Here is a 19,334-nt window from a genome sequence, read left to right as displayed (position 1 = left end):
GCAGGGGATCAAATGTCAGGACAGATATGTCGCCCATATTTTACTCTTCTCGTACTGTATATTAGCAAGCTAACGTTGGCGTTGATAGTTGGTTCTGTTAGCTCAGTAACAGTTACACCCAGCAGTTAATAGGCATAAATATTTAGCAACAACTAGCTAGTTAGTCACTATGCTAGAATTTCTTGGTGTGGTGTAAACAGTTTTTAAATTAGCAATGTGTAAATCTCCATTCAGTAAACATGTAACTCAATTATAATCACTCTAAGCCTGAATTTAAGAGGTAATTATGCAACTGGATCCTGGGTTGTGTTGCACCAGCAATTCATAAATCATTCATAACTAAATTCTTAATTAGCTTTAAGAATTTAATTAGTTTCTATATCAAGTTGCACCATTGAAACTTATGAAATATCATAGCTGGTGAAGACTTCAGTAACATCGAACTAAATCAGTTGGTAGGAACTATCTGGAATGTTAGCATCGTCCAATCAGGAGGAATCGGCTATGTGCGACAGCATTACAAGCTAGCTAGCTCTATATTTTGGAAATGTAGGTATTATTTTTGTCTGTGTCAGTGTTACAAATATCCATCCTGTTTATAATGAGTAGGAAATATCTGATTATGCTAGCTAGCTAACTGACATATATTTATTTTGCCAAATGGTCTTGTCTTCTTGTTTCATAATTTACGGTTGTGTTTTATTTGTGAAATGTAATTTAAAGTCTCCATGTTAACATTACTTCTTTTGCTCATCACTCTGAACTGGTCATATGTTAGCAAGCTAATGCTAGCTAAAAAATGAGATAAAAGTCTTGCACTGAAAATCTTTTAAGTATTAGCAGCAAACTGTATACAAAGTAAAACAGTAAAAGTACTCACTAGGCAACAGAATGACTCACATCAGTGTGCATTATTTTATTTGATGATTATTACTTATGTATTACTATCTGCGAAATCTAATTACGTTATTTATTAGGTTTAAAGGTTAAAGGCTGGGCAATAAATGAAAGTCAATGAGGGCCCTCACAAGTATAGCGATATAAGTGTGTGTGCACTGGTTTATGGCTTTGTCACACACACACACACACACACACACACACACACACAGGTGTGTTATAAGCCTGCGTCAGGTGTGTGAACATCGTTTACTGTTTCCTGTTCAAAGCTCAAAGTTCAGGTGGCGGACAGAGACGATCCACAGACGTCTCAAACATCAAGAAGAAGAACTGGAACCTAAAAGGAAGTATTTCTCTTCACTTAAACCACAGAAGAAGATCCGACAAACTGTGTGTAACATCTGAGTGTGAATCCGCCCTCACAGATGGATTACACCTGAGGACGAGCCGGACGGACAAACAAAGAAATCACCGCTGAGCGACTGGCGGCCATCTTGGAAAGACAAGACAGGTATGTTTGAACCAACATGTCTGAGCGGCAGATCTGAGCTGCTGTGTGTGTTTGAAAAGCAGAAATCAGACCACATGCTTTGGTTCTTCGTCCTTTGTTTGCAGCCTCGTCAGTGTCACATGTGCTTAATTAGATTTTTCAAAATGAGACTGGACTAAAGCAAAGCTTCCTGCAGGAGACCAGCTCCCTGTGAGGACAACAAGCTGCAGGGACGTGTTGCACACAGGTCATAGTCAGGATTTCAGAAATGTCCCAAAACATTTTAGTATTTTTCATGTTTCATTTGTGGAGTTCAGTTTTATGTTCTGTACTTTCCAACATGAAGCTTCAAAGTCTGTCAGGAGTAAAATCCTGGTGGTACTTTGTGAATTCTGCGTAAACTGTTGAATTAAAAGAAATGGAAACTGAACCAGAACCAGCAGGTTTAATCTGCCTTAGAGACCCACTTGAATGAATAACTTTATTTGTATAATTTGTTTCTTAACAAATCTGCGAAGTGCTTTACAGAGAAAAAATAAAATAAACAAAACGAGCAAAAATAAGGAAAATACAAGGACCATAAAAACGAGATTACATGAAAAGGGGAGAAGGCTTTTAGACTATAAGATTTAAACTCCGTGAAGGATGAAGCTGACAGTACTACTGACCTTTTACTGCTGTCACTGTGCCGTGTGCGTCTGCGTGGCTGCTTCCTCCGATGATCCAAACACCTGCAGGTTAATCGCTGACTCTGAATTGTAGCTGTGAATTTGTGTGAATGGCTGTTTGTGTGTCAGCCCTGTGATGGACTGGTCATGGCGTACCCCCCCTCTCTCCAAGGTCAGCCCCCAACGACCCTCCAAAGGAGAAGTGGTTATAGATAAAGGATGGATGAGACGTCCACCACTGTAGACTCTACTGATTATTACCCACTTTACACTCAAATATTATTCAAACTGTTCGATCTATGAAATATGATGCGATCAGAATTATAGCAAGAAGATGATGACAACATTTGTTCATGATGTGATTAATGTCCTAAAACAGGAATAATTCATCTTTAGCCAAAAGCCCCAAACCAAAAACAAAAACAAAGTTGTCCTGCAGCTTCTTCACTTTAACTCCTGCATAAATTTCCTGTTAAGCAGCTTCAAAGTTACACAAACACGTTTTTCTTCACAGTCGTAGATTTTCTTTACTTGTTTATCAGTAAATTTCCATGATGGTAAAATGTTCAAACCCAAGATTTCATGTTTTTAAGGCTGCAACATCACATCACCATCGAGCGTAAAATAAGGTTCTGCTGGTTTGACCTCTGACCTGGAAGCCAACTGATTTTATATTACTGATATTAGATGTAACAATGGCATCTATAAACTGAGATTCAACAAATATTAATTTTATTCATTCAATTGAGGCAACAACTTGTTTTAAAGATGTTGTAATTTCCTAATAATTTCCCAGAAAGTTGTATTTTGCAGTTTGGTACCATTGAAGAGAAACAGATTTATTTATTTTGCACATAATAAGTACAACTTTATTTCTTTATGTTTTTATAAAATACTTAAGAAAGAATATTATGGTTTTATAGTTGGTAGCTGATTTTTGGAAGAATTTCCTTAAAAAAATAGAAAATTAATTTAAACAAATAAGTCAACATCAATTATTGTTAATTATTCGTTTGTAAAATGTTATCATTCGTTCAGTTGTTTTCCTTCTGCACAACTACAGAAACAGAAAGACAAATTTTACATTTCTCCTGCTTTTATTAAAAGAAGTTTACACCAACAACTGGAACTAAAAGAAAGCGTACAAATTAAACAATAGCTCAGATTCCCCTGCAATTATTAACAAATGATAAAATAGTTCTTTCTTGGGAAATTATCAGAAAACAAAGCCCCATAAATGACGTAAATTAATTATCAGGTTCAAGGTTAAGCTTTGATCTTTAGTCAGAGGTCTAAACCTTGAACTCTGCATCAGTATCAAACTTTATTTGATCATAAACTTGTCTGCTTACTCCACCATCACACCTTTGATCTCAACATATAGCCAATGATGTACGTAGTTCTCAGATATTTAATTTGAGAAAAAGTACCAAAACCACAAAGTACAAAGTAAAAGTCATTCATTTCAAATCTTTTCAAAATAAAAGTACAGACGTATTAATGGTGAATTATATACCGTCACATTTAATATTATTTGATTATTAATACTGATGAGTCATTGCACGAGTGGCAGTCAGTGGAGCTTGTTTTGTAGTTTAGTCCAGTGGTTCCCAACCTCGGTGCGAGTCCCCTTCAAAGGGTCACAAGATAAAACCTGGGGGTCATGAGATAATTAATGAGAGATGAAAGAAGAAAAAATGAAATTCTGACACAGATTTTTTTTTTATCTTTTGAATTTTTCTCTAATCATTGAGGTTTCGTGGAATATTGGATAAATTGATCTATTTGGGATTCAAATATCCCAAAGAGCAAAAAGTGAAATTTTCCTCGGAAATGTAAAAGTAGAAACAGAAAATGACATGGACAAAATGTAGAGGTGGAAATAGAAAGTAGCAGAAATAGAAATAAAAGAGAAAAACAATGAACATTGTAGAGAGTGAACTTGTCTGTCAGTTCTATATATTTATTGATTCAGTGTCTGTCTCCGGCCCAGCAGCAGCAGCTCCAGCAGGGGCCCTCCTGAGCCCTCCTCACTCCCCGGCTGCAGCGCCCCCTGCTGGGCATCATGGAGCCCGGTGCACCCCGGCTGCCACTCCAGGTCCTGGGAGAGAACGAGGCGCTGCAGCAGTTCTTCAGTGGTGAGCTGTTACATGTCATCTTCCTCATGACACCATGTCTCCTGCTGGTGATTCCACTGAAGATGGTCGACCATTCTGATAAATTTCAGTGTCTTCATACGGACCTTAAATGTTTTTTAATGAGGAATTATTGGCCATTCAGTTCCCAGGAGTCCTTCAGAAGGTGAAATAGGTTCTAGTGGTTCTTTGGTTCCTGAGGAGGATCCAGGTATCACTTTATGTGGCCTTTAGGGGTTCAACTGGTTCTGGAAGCGGTTCCAAGGGTCCTTTGAGAAGGTTCAAACAGTCCTCAAAGTACAGGTAGTTCTTGAAGACCTTGGGGGGCAGCTCCTAGAGAAGGTTGTATTGGTCCTTGAAGAGGACAGTACAGGGTTCCATGAACAGTTTCTTATTGAAGGTTCAAGTTCTCCTCCTTAGGGAGGTTAAAGTGATTCTAGTGTGCCTAGAGAAGGAGGCTCCACTGGCCCCTGAAGAGGTTCAAGTCGTCCTTGCAGAGTTTGCAGGAATCCCAGAGAAGGTTCTGCTGGTTCTTAAGAAAGTTCATGAGGATATTCAAGTTGTCCTTGAAGCTCCTCCATGGTACATAGGGGAAGATATATGGATCCTTGAAAAGGTAGTTTTTTGTGGACCTTCGTGGGGTTCCCTTGGTTGGTCCCTGAAGAGAACAGTCCAGGGGTCTATGAGTAGGTTCCAGTTGTCCTTGAGGTATTGGAGTCATCTCTTGTTGGGCTCTAGTCCTTTTTTACGAAGGTTCCAAGAGTCCTTGATCAAAATGTCCTTGAGCTGTTCTTAAGGAGGCTCAAGTAATTCTATGATATGTACAACAATATGAGTATCGTATATATTTATTGATATATTATCGGCTTTATAAGAATTATTTTTTATTCATTCAAACTCACCATTAGAGTGTGTGTGTGCGTGTGTGTGTGTGCGTGTGTGTGTGTGTGCAGGTCAAGATGTCAGTGGTGTGTTGGACAGTTCTGTTGTCGTGGATACGAGCATCCTGGAGCAGTACCTCAGTAATGACATGGACCCCAGCAGCTTGTAAGATTCACACACACACACACACACAGAAAATAGTCGTGGTAATGGGGGGAAACCTCGTCATCATCATTCCTGTACACACACGCTGTTATATAACACACACACAAACAGCACTGACCCAGTTAGTTATCAGCTGAGTGACGGCTGTAAATACAGAAAGCTGCAGAACCAGAGGATCCATTCAAACAAGGGTGGAGGTGTCATACAACACTAACTATTACAAAATCTCTTCACAACACTTTGAACACAACAAAAAAAACTCTGAATTAACTGAAGAAAATCAAAAAGCAAGTAATCAATCAGTTCACAAATGTTCTGATCTTTCAGCTTGTATGCTGCTGTTTTACTGATGTGACTTTGATCATTGTCTCTTTGTTGCTGTATTGTTGTTGTTGTTGTTTTGCTGTTGTTTGTTTTGTTGTTGTTGTTTCGTTTTGTTGTTGTTTTGTTGTTGTTTTGTTGTTGTTTTGTACGGACCCAGGGAGACTAGCGACCACTCTGTGGGAGCTAAAGGGGATCCAAATAAAGAATCCCTGAAGTCAATTAGATCCAGTCTGCGAGTTTTCAGCTGAAGACCTTTGCAGTTATCACACCTCAGTGTGATGTGTTCTTCACTGTCTATGCTTCATGTATTTTGTTTGTTTTTTTCCCAGCATGCTCCCTGAGTCTCCTCCTGACTCGAGCTCGGAGGCCTGTTCACCTGCACAGATTCCAGGTACTGATCGTTTACAGCAGGAAGACTTGTAATGAAATCTGACTGCCTGGTTTTCTCTGGATGGTTCACAACATTTAGCTGAAACGTGTTTATCAGTCGTCTGGACTTCAGCAGGGAGGCGACGTTACTTTCATTCTGTGGCTGCTGGACTGTAGACAGTGCTGGTAAAATAAGAGATGACTACAGAGTGAAAGTATGAATGTATTTATCTTATCAGTTTATTTCAAGACATTATGCTTAAAATCCTAAAGCTGTCGGTTTGTTTGACAAAGCCAAGCCAAAGTAGCTGACAAAGCTAGCTGTCTTGCTAACAGTTAGCCCACTAAGCCCCTACCCAGACAAAAAAATTAACAGTTAATTAGTTGTACCTCCGTCACTGACTGAATGCAAACAATGACACGTTTCTTTTGTGTAGCAGTTTATTCTCCAACAGAGCAGGATTGTGTCAAATTAAATGCTGCAACACAGCTAATATGTTAGCTCCCGAAATTTTGGACTCAAAGGTCAGATCGATCAACACGATGTTTGTTTGTCAGCTCCTTAGTTTTTTCCCTTCGCCTCTGTAAATGTAAATTTCTCTTTGGAGATTAATAATGTAATAATCTATCTATCTAATCTTTACAGATTGTGTCCACTCTTTTGAAATGAACTGATTTCTGTTGAATTTTGCTGTAAATTCTGCTGTGACTGAGCTCCAGCAGAGAAAACTTCATGAATGACAGCGTCTGTGTCTCTGGTTTAGAGTGTTTTGACACTGTATTACTCTGATTGGTAGACCTCCACTGCGAGCCACCCTATTGGTCCAACCAGCTGAGCACGCAGGAAGTGTTCCAGCCAACACAGCGGCCGGCCCCCTCTTCATCCTGTCGCTTTAAGGATCGAGGCTCCGCCCCTGCTCACCATGAGCTGCTGACCCACAATCAGCTCCACAGTTTGGGCCTCACAAACACTTACATCAAGTCTGGGACCTCACCCGCCCCCCGGCACCCGCACACACACCACTCACCTGAACACACGCACCACCTGAGTCCAGACAGCTGCTCGCAGGTTTACACCCCTCCAACACCTCTTTCCCCGCCACTGCCCCCCTCGAACAGCTACGCCACACCCTGCACTGGTCCTGGCATGGTCTCTTCAACCTGTCTGCAGGGCTCCGCCCCCACACTGCACACCTGGTGAGCAGACTGTCAGTCTTTTAGCCTTTTGTTCTTTCACGCTTCACTCACACTGCAGGTCAACTTAACTGCAGGACATTGTTGGACGTCCAGCACTTAATGAGCTGGGTGGTGTCAGAATAAAAATGTAGAGTAACACTATACTTGCAAATAAGCATTTAAAGAAAAAACTGTCGTGTTCATGTATTTATAAAGGATCTACATCATGAGTAAGCAATGGAGAACGTTCTAAGGTTGAGGTTGGACAGGAACCAGTGGAGGACAGACCAGCATCTGCTAAGGTTCAGGTGTCGTCACCCACATCAGACGTGGTTTAGTTCTTTCCCAGGAAATCGTTATAAACAACAACTCTCTTGTATAGACCACAAATTTTACAACTATGAGTCGTATTTATACCTGACACGATGAGGTAATAAAGAGACAAAATGGTCTGTGATTGGCTGCAAGCTCTGAATCCGTCTCATCCTCCTTCAGCTCCACAGGCAGAAAGAAGAGGAGGAGGTCTGAGTCCGAGGAACTATCGACAGGAATGGAGGCCTCCTGCAGTGAAGGTGATGGGACTCTAGGTGGCGGTGTTGGAAATGGTGTAGCCGGTGGCGGACTGAGTTTGGGACCCTACCAGCTGCTGACCTGGGATGAGTACAGGCCGGAACACTGGAGCACTTTGTACAACGGCAGCTACCAGGCACTGTGAGTTCAGAACCAGCTGAATCAGCGATTTGAACTTTCAGGCAGTTACACCTGTCACCTGCACCTTCTGTGCTTCCAGGTCTCCTCCCGCCTACCACGTCGACACAGATAAAGGCTTCATCTACTCTGCAGCCGACGAGGCCTTCGTCTGCCAGAAGAAGAATCACTTCCAGGTCACCATTCACATCGGTGTGGCCGCGGAGCCGCAATACGTCAGAACGCCCAGCGGACCGCAGGCTGTCGACAACTTCCAGATAAAAGTGTTCGGGGTCAAGGTGCGTACAAGAATCCTCCAGCCTTCTGCCCACACTCATGAAATGAAAGGAAGAAACATTCATCGTTAAATAGAAATAAATCAATCAAGACAAATTAAAATACATCCATAGAACAGAATTATTGAAAATCCATATCAGCTTCAGCTCTGGGTCCTGGTTGGTCCAGGATGTGTCTAAACTCAAACGTCCTGAACTCAGTGGGGTTGTCAGGGACGGATCGACCAGCAGGGGGCGTTCAGCGTTTCCTCCGTGTGACGCCTGTATGTCACTCCTCACAGATGGAATCTCCGAGCCACCAGGTGACCATTGAGCAGTCTCAGCCCGACCGCAGCAAGAAGCCCTTCCACCCGGTCCGGTAAGAAACTACTGAAGCGTCCCCACACGCACCACGACCAGCTGCACCAGCTGTTTAGAAGCTACAACACACTTTTATGATTAACGCCATGTGGGACTGTGCGCTGTTCTGAAGGAGTTAGTTATCATCCTGGAAGTGTCTACTGTTGTAGACATACAGTATAGATCTCACTTTTATGGGGCTTTTCCATGAATGTTTTTCTTCTTTACTGCATTCTAAGCCAAAATGGGCTCACTGTTGCCCCCTTGTGACCAATGGCAAAAAAGCATATTGTTGCTGTTGCTTTGCCTGTCAAGCTTTCCATTCCTACATGGAAAATTTTCGGTCCAAAACCACATGACCTTGTGTTACCTGTCTGGCAGGATGACCATGTCGATTGTGTAAGTTTTTAGACTTGGCCATAGTGCAGATGTAGCAAAAGAAAACTGGGAGATGCATAAAAACCAGTCCTCAACATTAAGCCAGGAGAAGCATCAGGCATGTCCTCCGTACTCACATTGCATTTAAATAAGTTGCACAAGTGGTTTAAACGCACATTTTAAAAACAATAAATGACCATCTTCCAGGGTCAGTCTGCCCAGCGGCAAAATCACCAAGGTAACGCTCGGCAGGCTGCACTTCAGTGAGACGACCGCCAACAACATGAGGAAAAAAGGCAAACCCAACCCCGACCAGAGGTGTGTGAGTGAGTTTATAAATGAACGAATGAATGAGTGGAGAGCAGTCAGAGCTACATGTTGATTGTGTGTTTGTAGATATTTCCAGATGGTGGTTGGTCTGTATGCTGCAGTGGAGGGAGGGGAGACTTTCCTCCTCACAGCTCTGGTGTCAGAGAGAATCATCGTCAGGGTAACAACACTGACTTTAAACTAGTTAACGATAAACCCGGAATCATATAACAGACATATAAAACCTCTGTCTTATTTATGAAACGGCAGCATGTCCCCTCCGCAGGCGTCCAACCCTGGCCAGTTTGAGATGGACGGGGACGCCTTGTGGCAGCGCGGGGCGGTGCAGGACGCCGTGGTCTGCCAAAGCCGAGTGGGCATCAACACCGACTCCCCCGACGAGGCGTTAGTTGTTTGCGGCAACGCCAAAGTGATGGGCGCCATCATGCAGCCGTCCGACTGCCGTGCCAAACAAAATATACAAGAGGTAAGACTCAAATCCTTAATGAATGAAATAAAGAGCACCTCCACAAGATACAGCAGAGACCATGTGTTTAACGAGGGGGTTCTTTAAAGGTGTCATCTCACGTCAACACTGATAATCAATCACATCGTACATTCATTTACTCGCCTCCACAACCACGATCCTGGTTTAAACTCAGAACAGCAAATTAATTTCTTTTATCAAACAAGTGAAATTTGATCAGTTCCTGCTTTGGTGCCCCCTAGTGGTCAGATTAAACTAATCCAGGTCTAAGTTATTTCATGAGCAACTGCAAGTCCAATTTCTGACCCTGTTTTTTTGTCAGGTCGACTCTGAGCAGCAGCTGAAGAGAATCACTCAGATGAGAATAGTTGAGTTTGATTATAAACCCGAGTTTGCGTCCACCATGGGAATAGACCAGACCCACCAGACCGGTAACTGACCACATTATTCCAGAGTTATTTTAACACCGAAACTCTCAGATATTCTTTGTAGCAGGTGAGTGTGCTTCTAACGTGACCTCATGATATTTCAGGTATAATAGCTCAGGAGGTGAAGGAGCTGCTGCCGTCAGCAGTGAAGGAGGTCGGAGACGTCAGCTGTTCTGACGGAGACAGGATTCATAACTTCCTCATGGTGGACAAGGTAATCTCCACCTTTCCTAATGTAAAAGCTTATCGACTAAATCAGAACATCAGACAGGGTCTCACTGGAAACGGCTCAGTCCTCCTGACTCCCTCCTCTTCCTCCTCCTTCAGGAGCAGATCTTCATGGAGAACGTTGGGGCGGTGCAGCAGCTTTCGAAGCTCACCGACAACCTGGAGACTCGAATTAAAGAGCTGGAGGTCTGGAACCGCAGACTGGCAAAGCTAAAGAGCCTGACGGGCAGCCTGCGCTCCAGCGGGTACCTCTATCCATTCATCTGTTCATCCTTTCATCTTTAGTATGATGTTTTTCAGATGATTTAAAAGAAAGCTAAAAACTTATCTCTTCACTTTATCCTTTAACTAGCTAGACTTCCTGATACAGGCCGGAAACATTTACTTTATTACTATTATTCAGTGGTTTTATTTTCCATCTTATGTTAATTATTGTCTGTATTTTCGTATTCTATCATATTTTTACTATTATTAACAAGTCAGTTTAATTCTCTCATATTTTAATTCTCTGTCCCTGTTTTTATGTTCATTCTGTCTTTTTTTAGGCGAAGCACTTGCTGCATCTCTTTTCTTTGTTTTAAAGCACTTTGATAAGCATTTCTTGCATGAAAGCTGCTATACAAATAAAGTTTATTACTATTATTATATTGTCCATTTATGGGGGTGGACAAAAGGTCGTTGTGGAGCTGTAGTTTGTGGTCATGTTCAGCAAACAACAAGTTTTTCTGAACAAGCAAAAGCAAAAAGCCACATTAACAATGTTACCAGTGCTTAGCTCACTATTTGAAGGAGTTTAAACATTTTAAAACCTGTAAATTTCACCATCAGTCACTTTATGACTGTACTCTTCCTACACAACTACGCTGATTGAGTGTGATGTTTAAACCAGAGTCAAACTCCTTGTGTGTGTGCACACAGTTGGCCAATAAAGCCGATTCTGGTTCTGATTCTGATTCTTCAGATGCAGCGTAGTGAGGTCCGGTTTACTTCAATACATTCTGTGCCTGAGCTACAGTTAGAAAATATCTCATGAAAAGATCTGAAATCATAGCACATGACACAATCTTATTATTATTATCATATTATCTGTGAATATATATATATATATAAGCCAAAATTATTAAGCACCTCTACAACATTTCCACTGTTTTGCTCCCATTATAACTCCTCAGATTTCTCTCTAAATCTTCAGAGACTTTTTTGTTCTTTTAGAGATAATACAAAAAACAGTAAATCTAAATATTTTTCACTCATTTTTAACTAAAAGGGATTTGTTTCGTAGGTTCAGTTGGAGCAGTCATGCTACATCACATACAGCACAAATCACATAGATCATTCAGAGAAACACCACCGCAGGCCGACATCTTCAACTCAAGAATAGTTTGTTTAAAAAAGCAGAACTCCATCATTTCTGTGTGTGAGCGCAGTTCAGGTGGTTCTGTACAGCAACACCATGGAAAAGTACTGTGTGTGAGTGTGTGTGTGTGTGTGTGTGCGTGTGTATGCGCGTGTGTGTGTGTGTGTGTGTGTTGCATAATAGCGGCATCACTGTGTTATCAGTGTATCACAGTTCAAGGTCAGCCAAGTCTCTGAAGGCTCTGAATCTGTGCTGCTGATTATTTATCTGCTCATTTGTTGGACTGTTTGACTTTTCTGCCCTTTTGTTTTGTTGTTTTGTTTTTGTTAACTTCTGTGACTACCTGTGTTTTAGTGCATTAACTTTTTAAAACTGTGGAAATCACATTTGAAACCAGCGGTTTCAGAGTTAAAGCTGGAATTCTTATGTTTTTTTTTTCAAACAGGAAGCACAGGAAACACAGCAGTGTGTCGACAGCGCCAAGTCCTGACAAGTCTGGGAAAGTCCAGAAGGCAGGCTGCAGTCAGAAGTACAGCCACTGTCTGCAGCATAAAGTCTTCCAGGCCAGCGTCTTCGCCCTGCTGGCCACCATGGCTTTCTGGTGAGGCGTGATGTCACTTCCTGTTTTACCACATAGAAAAAATATGTTGCAGCAAGAAAGAAAAATAATTCAGAACAATTATGGTGTGTGTGTGTGTGTGTGTGTGTGTGTGTGTGTGTGTGCGTGTGTGTGTGCGTGTGTGTGTGTGTGCAGCATCATCTCTATCACTGCTCTGTACCTACTGGATCTGAAGGATGAAAACTTTGAGGTTTTGCCTGGCAGCAGGTAAATAAACAAGCTTTCTTTTTTAATTACACAAATGATACCCACTCAAGCAATCACCCAATAACACCGAGCAACCACTTTATCTCCATGCTGAAACCTAGGAGCACAATGTTCAACCATGAACAGTTTCATAGAAACCCCAAAGTGACACCTTAGCAACCACTACCACTGGAGTAACCCTTGTAACACCCAATAAAACACTACCAACTCCCTGGTAACATCCTAGTAACCACAACTTGTCACTTGACAACTATCTAGTATATCTTACCATTAGTATTTCCTTTGTAACCACTGACTCTGAACAAACATTTAGTAACACCATAGCAGCCACTCAGTAACATCATAGTAACCACAGCTGTCTGGCAACTACCTAGTAACACTGGATCATTTGTATTCATTTATTTAAAGTAATTATATTTTTAAATGTAAACCAGAAACCACATATTCAGTCTGGCTTTTTTGTCGTGTTTACAATTTTATAGTTTTATTACTTTGACTTATTTTATTTGCTAATTAACTTTTTTATTTACTTTATTCTGTTTCATCAACCTTTTACTGTTGATCATTATTGACTATTTTATTTTATTCACAGTTTACTGTTTTACTTTGTTTTTTATTGCATGTATTATATTTTATTATTTATCTTTTGTTATCTTAACTGCTCATCTTTTATTCTTGTCTAATTTAATCAACTTCTTTTTTTGTTGTTGCTTTTTGGTTGTTTTGGCTGTGCATCGGTCTCTTAATCCATTTTTTTAACATCATTCTTTAACGCCGCTTGTAAAGCATGTTGGATTTTATTTGACTTATTTAAAATGTGCTTTATAAATAACATTTGATTGATTGATTCTACAAACTACTGACAGTTGCCTCACAACCACCTGGTAACACCCTGGTAGATTCTTAGCAACCACATTGCAACACATTTATAAACTATTGCTCCAATCTGGAATTTTAAACCTTTTAAGCTTTTTATCTTGAGTGTTGCTAAAATATGTGCTAGCTTGTTAGTCGTTGCCTTCGACATTTGTGTGGTTCTCATGCTTACCAGTAAAATAACAACTTAATTACAGCATCACTTGAGCGTTTGTTGTGGTGTCGTTTGTGCTGATTGTTGTTTTTCTGTCTTAGTAACAGCAGCATGGTTCCTCTGCAGACCACAGCCTGGAGCAGCACAGGTAACTCTCAGCCTCACAACACTGTTTACGTTCACCTTACTTGCATAGAGGATGTGAAGAGCTGCTGTTCCATTCATGTTCACGTTCACAGGCATTAGGATATGTTCTTCCTTATATTACCAGCAGTGTTAACTGAAGACATACATCTCAGTTATTTGGTAACTCCCACTTCTCTCTACCAGCGCCGACCAGTCAACCTGGCCCCGTGCCTCCAGATGTGGACTTCTGTGACCTGCTTCACTGTGATTGGGTGTACTGCTGCACTCCACCAGCAGGGGGCAGCACCACCTCCAACATCACCAATGAATTACCTGGAGCAGAAAAGTCTAATATGACCGGTAAGACCAGCTCACTGTCCAGTGCTTGTAGATATAAAGACACGCATTAATACAAACAGAAATGCTGTCGTTACTGCCGGTACGAACAGGAAATGTGATGATTGATTCAACGCTCGCTGTGTTTTTGCTCTACAGAAATAAGAAAAAGAATTTATGACGCACTGAGAAATGCCAAAGACTGTGAGTGTTCACATACACACTGACACACACACACCTTCACTGATCATTAAATTGAATGGATGTTAAGAGACAGACTAGCGCCCCCTTGTGGCTTCAGCTTCAGCTTCAGCTCTCGCCAACAGACGGTGGATTCTTCTGAATTTTACTTTGAGAATTGTTCATGAAGGGTGGATGCTGAGGCTGTAAACTCACTTTTCTGTTTTTTTTCCATGTTAGCTACTAACCAGACAACCAGGAAGAAGTACTCAAATCTTTTACTTAAGTAAAAGTAGCAATACCACAGTGAAGAAATACTGTTACTATTTCTCAAGATGAAGTTCACATCAAAGTATTCACATCAAAATATACTTAAAGTACCAAAACTAAAAGTACTCATTAGGCAGAGTGGCCCATTTCAGAATATATATAATATATCATTGGATTATAATATGGAAGCTGCTAAAGGTGGAGCTAATTTGAATTATTATTATTAAAAATGTCAAAACTTAGAGTCCAACACACACAGCCTCTTAGGGCCAATAGTGAGGCCTCAGTGTTAACTAGTACCTCAACGACTGAAAGGCTTGACGCAGTGATACACCTTCATACACCTTCTTTAATCGTGTCTCTCTGTCAGGGACAAACACCACCATCCAGTCTATCATGATCAAAGAGAACCGGCAGGTGATCGACAGCAAATACTGCCTGAGAGACGAATGTGGGTAAGTGAAGAGAGACAGAAAAAAATACCATAATTACTTTATCATCTGAATGCTACAAAGGGCTGAAGCCTTTTCTGACGTTTAATATCTCACATTATAGAAATACTAACTGTTCAAATTGCGTCTGAATCTTTGAGGGCTCGTTAAGACAGTTTGAATCCAGTCTCGTCTCGTCACGATGATGAAGCTGAACACTATGTGCAGTACGTCAGTCAGATGAAGTGATGGAGGAAGTATTCATGTTCTTTACTGAAGTAAAAGATGTACAGTGTCAAAGTCCAGCATTGAAAATGTGACTCAGTATTATGAACACAAAATACTTTAAGTATCAAAAGTAGAAGTGCTGAGTACAGATCTGACCCAGGACAGAACAGGACTGACTGATGCCACTGTGCTTCCTCCAGGCCTGGTAAATACATCTTCAGAGTTCCCATCAGCCAGTTCGTCCCAGTCAACATGAGAGTCACCCTGTCCATGAAGTAAGTAGTGAAGATCAAAACTCCTGCAGGAAAACAGCCAGTTTGTCTGTCAGCTCACTTAGTTACAGAACATTTCATTGTTTTTCTGGTTTAGAAATGTCAGAGTGTCCAGCTGCACACATGTGTCCATTCTACATGCAAAGTCCTTTACGGAATTATTTTGTGAACATAATGGTGAATAAAAATGTTTAGGAGGTTTTGGAAATTGAAACTTATTACCAAATCAAACATATTTAGTTAAATAACAGAATTAAATGTGTTCATTTGCTAACATCGACATCCATCGGCTCGACACTTTTTAAATGTTTGTTTTTTCTGAAAGCTCATTCGGTCTCGTGAACAACGTTAGCATAATCTGTGTAGTTGCTAATGCAGCCGATTAGCATGCTAGCTAACATAGCTAGCTGAACGCTAGAAAGTTGGAGCTGTTTGAGTTAAATAAGCTCATGTTTGTGTTTCAAAGACACGACAGCGAACGACAAACGTTCAGTGTGTGTTTGCTTGTTTCCGTGCAGCTCCACCGAGCTGCTGGTGGTTCACCTGTGCAGCTTCGACGAGACGGCTGCCTGCTCTGCTCTGCTGGACGGGAACCTGGTCTCTGACAGCAGGTATCCATCAAACACACAGGTAATAAAACACACTGACTGGTTGATTGGTTGATTACGTTCTGAGGTATCTCAGGATCGTGCAGAGCAAAGCCTAAACAAGCAGTTTTAAGAAGTACTGAAAGATTGACTCATTCAGATTTCATTCAAAACATAAAAAGAGCACGTGAATAGGATTTGAAAAGTAGGAAAATGTGAAATATCTGACTCTTAGATATAGTGGAGTAGAAGTATCAAGTGGCAGAATATGGAAATACTAAAAATTGAACTACATGACTAAATGTATTTATTTATTTTCCCCAGCTGAGGTTTCAGTAGATACTTCTACAGCACGTTTCTGGACTCGGCCACAGAAAATTTAACGTGTTCGTCCACACACGATGATCCAAGCGTGTGTGTGCTGGGTCACCGAGGTTCCAGTCCACTGACTCAGTTACCACACCGGTTAATAATGCAGGAAGTGTGAGGAAACGCTGATGAATAATGGATGTCAGCAGGGTTTCCCTCACATCAGCATGACAACATGCTAATCTCAGCCGCGCTCACACTAATCCAGGACATGGACGCCAATCACACAACGACACGCGTTACTGTGCCGCACTGGACTCACGTCGTCTGCAGCGGTGCAGAGGAAAAATACTCTGGTACAAGTACAAGTCCAGAATTCAAAATGTTTCAGGAGGAAAAGAACAAAAGTGTTTGCATCAAAAGGTTCCCAAAGTACCAAAAGTACAAGTACTCATTATGAAGAAGAATAGAATCATATATTTTATGTTGGATTATAATTATTGATGCATTCATGAGGTAAAGAGCTGATGGCTTTATGCACTGCTGGGTAGTTTGTGAATTCCCCCAGAGATCAATAAAGTTTTATCTTAACCTGTAACAACAAATCTGAATCTGCAAAGTGTTATTCAGTGAATGTAGTGGAGTACAAGTGTAATGGAAATACTCAAATGAAGTACAGGTACATCAAATTTGCACTTAAGTACAGTATTGAGTAAATGTACTTAGTTACATTCCACCATTGAAAGATAGTTTAGTAAACAAAACGTATGCAGGAGCTTTTTAAGGCTAATTTGATTGTTTTGTTTTCCATCAAACTTTAGTTACGTTAAACTTTTCTGCCCCAGCTGCTGCTCAGTGTTTCACTGGACAGATTACATGTTGAAGGTCAAAGTCAGAAAACTTTTAATGGTTTTGGTTTGTCTTCATTTTATTTGCAAAGTTTAAATTATGTATTAGAGTTGTCTATATTTTATTTATATTCAATATTTCCTCGTTCTTTCTTCTTAACTGTAGAAATTTACTCATTTCCTTGTTTTAGGTGAACTGAAATGAATATTTTTTGAGTTTTTTGATGATGTCACCATATTTTCTTCGGCCCTGTTTTTATTGGAGATTGAGCGTCTGTTGACTAAACCTCCCGCTGACCCCTGTGTTTCGGTCTGTCTGTGTCTCTGCAGGGAGAACATGAATGGCCTCTTCACGTGGCTCGTCTGTATCACAGCTCGTATCACTTTCGCTCCACGGTGGCTGTAAGAAACTGAATTTTCTGTCCTCACCAACACTGAATGTATCTGCACATGTGGATTCATCCGCTGCTGAAAGTAGTCCCCAACAAACGCTCGATTTCCTCCTGTTTGCCTGATGAAAAGTGCAGCAGCTGTTTTAGAAAATTACTGAAACTTTTATTGAAATTACTTTAAATTCTAAAACAAAGACCATAACCATAAAAATCACAAAATATAAAAAAAACATGCACATTATAAACCATTTAAGAAATAAATTTACTGAGAGCATGACTGAATAGATCTACAGACACACGACGACCTTTATCTTTTAGTTTGTGCTGCATTAATAGAGGTGATATCAGTGCTTGTGTGTCTTTCCTCAGGGTCAAGCAGACTGCAGTACTGACCATCACTACGCGGGGGCGCTCTTCACTGACTACCACTTCTACTTCTACAGACGCTGCATAGACTCGACACACATTTAATATATTGAGTATTTTCATCGCTACTGTTTTTACTGTTAAAGCTGGTTTCGTGGTTTGAGTCACTTCTGCTGATTTCACTCACAGGAACGACCTGCAGAGGTCTCAGATCAGATACACAACATCTGCGTTTATGTTCCTTTACTGTCTTTACTTTTATTCTCACGCCTTTCCTGCTTTGTGAGAAAGTGTTCAGCTTGTCGAGACAGAGACCGAAAGAAAAAAAGACGACCCCACGATTCAGCTGCTGTAATTCACCAACATCCAGCCATCAGAGGACTCGCTGTAAACCAAAAGTCAGCAGACGTCAGACAAAGGTCGAGAATCATAAAGGACACAGTATTTTGAATTACTTGATCAAATGTCTGGAATTAAGAAGTTTCCTGTTTTGGTTGGTTTTGGTTTTAGCTAATCTGACTCTGATGAAACAAAATTACACCTGCATGAAGGGATTAGTTTCAAAATTCCCCCCAAAAAAAGATGTTTGATGTTCATGCTTTAACTGTTAACTGTAATTTAGTCTGAAACATCAAAACTCTGAGAAAGAAAAACATTTTTCTAAATTCTGAGATAAAAAAAAAATCACTTTAAGACGAAGAAAAAGCAGCAATGAAACAACAGAATATGAAATGAACAGATGAGATGTGTCTGAGTGATGCAAAAGGTTAAAGTTACTTATTAGAAGCAGTCAGTTGTCTTTTCTGAATCTTTTCTACGAGCTGAACTGAACGCGGCTGAATCCTGACGGCTTTGTGTGAAATGGAAGCAAGTTTAATAAAATGTTTAAAAATCCGACTGCATCTGTCTTGACTTTCGTGAGCCAAAGCCAACGTGCTGCCAGTTCACCTCATGGAGGTGCTCACTGACTCCACCCCTTTAACCCTATAATGCTGTGGGTATCATATTTGATACATGCTTTTCTGAAACGTTTTGCATTACCATATGGTAAAAACTTTGCTCAAAACGATGCAAACAAAAAACATATTTGCAATTTGTTTTTATTTAAAAAAAATGTTAAAGGTCCAAATAAAGTCTTCAAATGAAAAAAAATAGAATTTTCTGTCCATTATTTCTTGGGTCAGGCATTATAGGGTTAAAGTCCCTTTGCAGGCTGGTTAAAGTTAGAGAAATGTCGTAGTTATGGTAAATAAACTACAGCTACGGTTATTGGACGGTCAGGGATAGATAACTAAAACACTTCAAGGTTAACCAACAGGATATAAAGTAGTTCAATGAGCTCAAGCTGAAACATCCACAGCAGTAAAATGCAGCATTAATGCAGCAGGAATATTAATCACAAACATCAGATATGATGAGAAACACTGACAGGAACATTTTACTGATATAACAACACTTTGACTGGAAGTACTTTAATAATACTGGAATAGAATGCAGTACTTTTATTTGTAGTAGAGC

At 40.5% G+C, this 19,334-nt stretch overlaps 1 protein-coding gene across 2 annotated transcripts; it reads left to right on the top strand.

Moving 5' to 3' along the window:
- Positions 1-1,178: 1,178 nt before the first annotated feature.
- Positions 1,179-18,805, top strand: LOC121625771 (myelin regulatory factor-like protein). Of its 2 annotated transcripts, none has more exons than XM_041964020.1 (24): positions 1,179-1,408; positions 4,052-4,193; positions 5,144-5,237; positions 5,891-5,952; positions 6,728-7,127; positions 7,602-7,817; positions 7,897-8,092; positions 8,371-8,447; positions 9,014-9,124; positions 9,203-9,296; positions 9,402-9,602; positions 9,925-10,033; positions 10,135-10,244; positions 10,358-10,503; positions 12,061-12,216; positions 12,370-12,441; positions 13,573-13,619; positions 13,802-13,957; positions 14,093-14,137; positions 14,754-14,838; positions 15,243-15,317; positions 15,833-15,944; positions 17,389-17,460; positions 17,820-18,805. In XM_041964020.1, exons 2-24 carry the CDS (start codon positions 4,121-4,123, stop codon positions 17,919-17,921), a joined length of 2,811 nt encoding a protein of 936 aa, XP_041819954.1. In that variant the 5' UTR covers positions 1,179-1,408; positions 4,052-4,120; the 3' UTR covers positions 17,922-18,805. The 2 variants fall into 2 exon arrangements, with proteins under 2 accessions (XP_041819954.1, XP_041819955.1); XM_041964021.1 differs by having other exon boundaries at positions 4,031-4,193.
- Positions 18,806-19,334: the final 529 nt, after the last annotated feature.

This window comes from Chelmon rostratus, chromosome 22 (assembly GCF_017976325.1).
Source record: "Chelmon rostratus isolate fCheRos1 chromosome 22, fCheRos1.pri, whole genome shotgun sequence".
Lineage (NCBI taxonomy): Eukaryota > Metazoa > Chordata > Actinopteri > Chaetodontiformes > Chaetodontidae > Chelmon > Chelmon rostratus.
The sequence above is the reverse complement of the archived record's forward strand: the minus strand, read 5'-3'. Positions and strand labels throughout refer to the sequence as shown.